The following is a 2244-nucleotide window of genomic DNA, read 5'->3' on the forward strand; positions in this document are numbered from 1 at the left end:
AAATTTGTGATTCAGTTAAATGAGAACTTTTAACGCCAATATTTTTACCAAATATATTTTATCTGTACTCTTTACAGTTAAGAGGATAAATATTTCGTATTGTATATTCTTAAATTAGTTGGAAGTGATATTTCTTTTTAATTAAAGTCACTAAATGTAAGCATAAAATTTATTGTGCACAAAATAAAAACTTTAAAAACAGTATTAAGAGATTCAATATAATAAATATAACGATATAAAAACTATAGAAATGTTGTACTTATTTAAGTGCTCATATTTTAATGTATGTTACTGTCTCGGTCTCTTCATTGCCTTTTTCTCTTTATTTACTTTATAAGCAGAATTCATTTTCTGGATATTATCTTTGTGGACCTTATCATGATCAACAATTCTATTGGGATATCCCTCACCAATTACACAACCAGCCGTTTTCTGAACACCCTTTGGAGCCTTCCATGGTTCATAAATAAACTCACTAGGATATTTTTTCAACTCAGGAACATATTTTCTTATATAAAGCCCATCTTTATCTGTTTTTTTACCAAAAGCTACTGGGCTATATACTCTGTAGTATTTGTAGAAAAAAGCAGATGCTGATAGCCACATCCAGTTTCCAGCATTCAAAGACCAATCATAGTCCAGAAGGTAATCTTCAAACACTTTTGCTCCTTCTTCCCAAGAAATCCATAAGTCGCCTCTGGTCAAGAAGCAGGCAACCATATGTCTCGCCAAATGATGAATCCAACCCTCTTGTTTTAACTGGCGCATGATTGCATCTACAAAGGGGTAGCCAGTTTTACCTTCTGCCCATGCTTTTAAGTGAGCATCGTTTTTCTTCCAAGGTATTTGTGTACAGACGGAGTTTCCTACCATTTTATCAAAATTTTCAGTACCTGAACCAGCTGTGTAATAAAATTCTCTCCACATGAGCTGTCCCATCAGTGAAACAGGTGGCAAAGTGTGTTTGCTGCCATTCTCAACTTGCTTTAGCTTATGATAAAACAACTTAGCTGACAAGCAGCCATGGCTAATATATGGGCTCAATACTGTAGTACTTGGTTCAATACTATTTGGTGAGGATTTAGGTTTCTCAAAATTACAGACCCACTGTTTTTTTGCCATGTACACATCTAATCTTTTTAAACCCTCAGATTCTCCACCAGGATATTTACATTCTGAAAGCTCAGATTCATTTACTCCAAATTCTTCTAAAGAAGGAATGTCATATCCTTGGGAATCATAATCACTTGCTTTGCACTCATTAGACACACCCTTGGATATTTGTATGATGTCTTTAACTTGCACATCAGAGACTAACGAAAGAAACTTTTGATATGTGAGTGGAATGCTGCCATTGTTTTTCTTTACCACACTATTAAAATCATACACAGTATGTTGCATTCTTTTAACCACGAAAATGTTGTTTGCTTCACAGAATTCTTCAATAACCTCATCCTGTTTCACTAAATCTGCGTCAATATCAACTTGCAGGGTTAAAAATTTAACGTGCCACTCGTCAAATAGTTTTGGTAAACATTCAATAGCTTTGCCTTTTATAACATATAATCGAGTGTTAATTTTACGAAGACTTGTATCTAAGTTTTTAAGACTTTGAAATAAGAATCTAAGTCTATTACATCCGACTCTATTCTTGATATCAGGATCGATCACATAAATAGGTCTCAATATCTGTTTGCGATTTTCTGCCTGAAAAAATTACAATTTGTTTAAAGTAATTTGTAACACAATATATCAAAGTGATAAGTTTTTAATAGTTTAACAAAGTTAATTTACTTCGTTAATTGCATTTCGTAAAGCAAGATTGTCGTGCAATCGTAAATCTAATCGAAACCAGTGAATTACTGATGCAACTTTAGTCATAGTTATTTAATAATCTTAATATTATCTAGAAATTATATTAATCAATAAAATTAATTCATGGTTTTGAATTTCAAATAAGAATCACACTTGAGTTGGAACTGGTAGTTTTAAACTTTTAACTTTGATGTAATACAGATGATTCAATATTACGAAATTAATCAGATAGATATACAATTCGATATATTGTGTACGTTTTGGTCTATTATGTCCCTAGTCCCAATAAAATAAACATTGTAATAAATATGAATAACTTTAAGATATATATTTATAATTCATATTTTTATAATTTTTGGTAAATATACCTTAATATGTCTACATACATTAAATAACTACCTATCATAGTTGTCATAGTTACCATTTGAC

General features: G+C 31.3%; 1 protein-coding gene across 1 annotated transcript; it reads right to left on the reverse strand.

The window, feature by feature from the left end:
* Positions 1 to 155: 155 nt before the first annotated feature.
* LOC116765816 (cryptochrome-1) lies at positions 156 to 1986 on the reverse strand. Its single transcript, XM_061522103.1, has 2 exons — positions 1795 to 1986; positions 156 to 1707 (listed from the first exon to the last, which is right to left on the reverse strand). The coding sequence occupies exons 1-2, from the start codon at positions 1879 to 1881 to the stop codon at positions 289 to 291; spliced, it is 1506 nt and encodes a 501-aa protein (XP_061378087.1). The 5' UTR covers positions 1882 to 1986; the 3' UTR covers positions 156 to 288.
* Positions 1987 to 2244: the final 258 nt, after the last annotated feature.

This window comes from Danaus plexippus, chromosome 11 (assembly GCF_018135715.1).
Source record: "Danaus plexippus chromosome 11, MEX_DaPlex, whole genome shotgun sequence".
In the NCBI taxonomy this organism is placed as follows: domain Eukaryota; kingdom Metazoa; phylum Arthropoda; class Insecta; order Lepidoptera; family Nymphalidae; genus Danaus; species Danaus plexippus.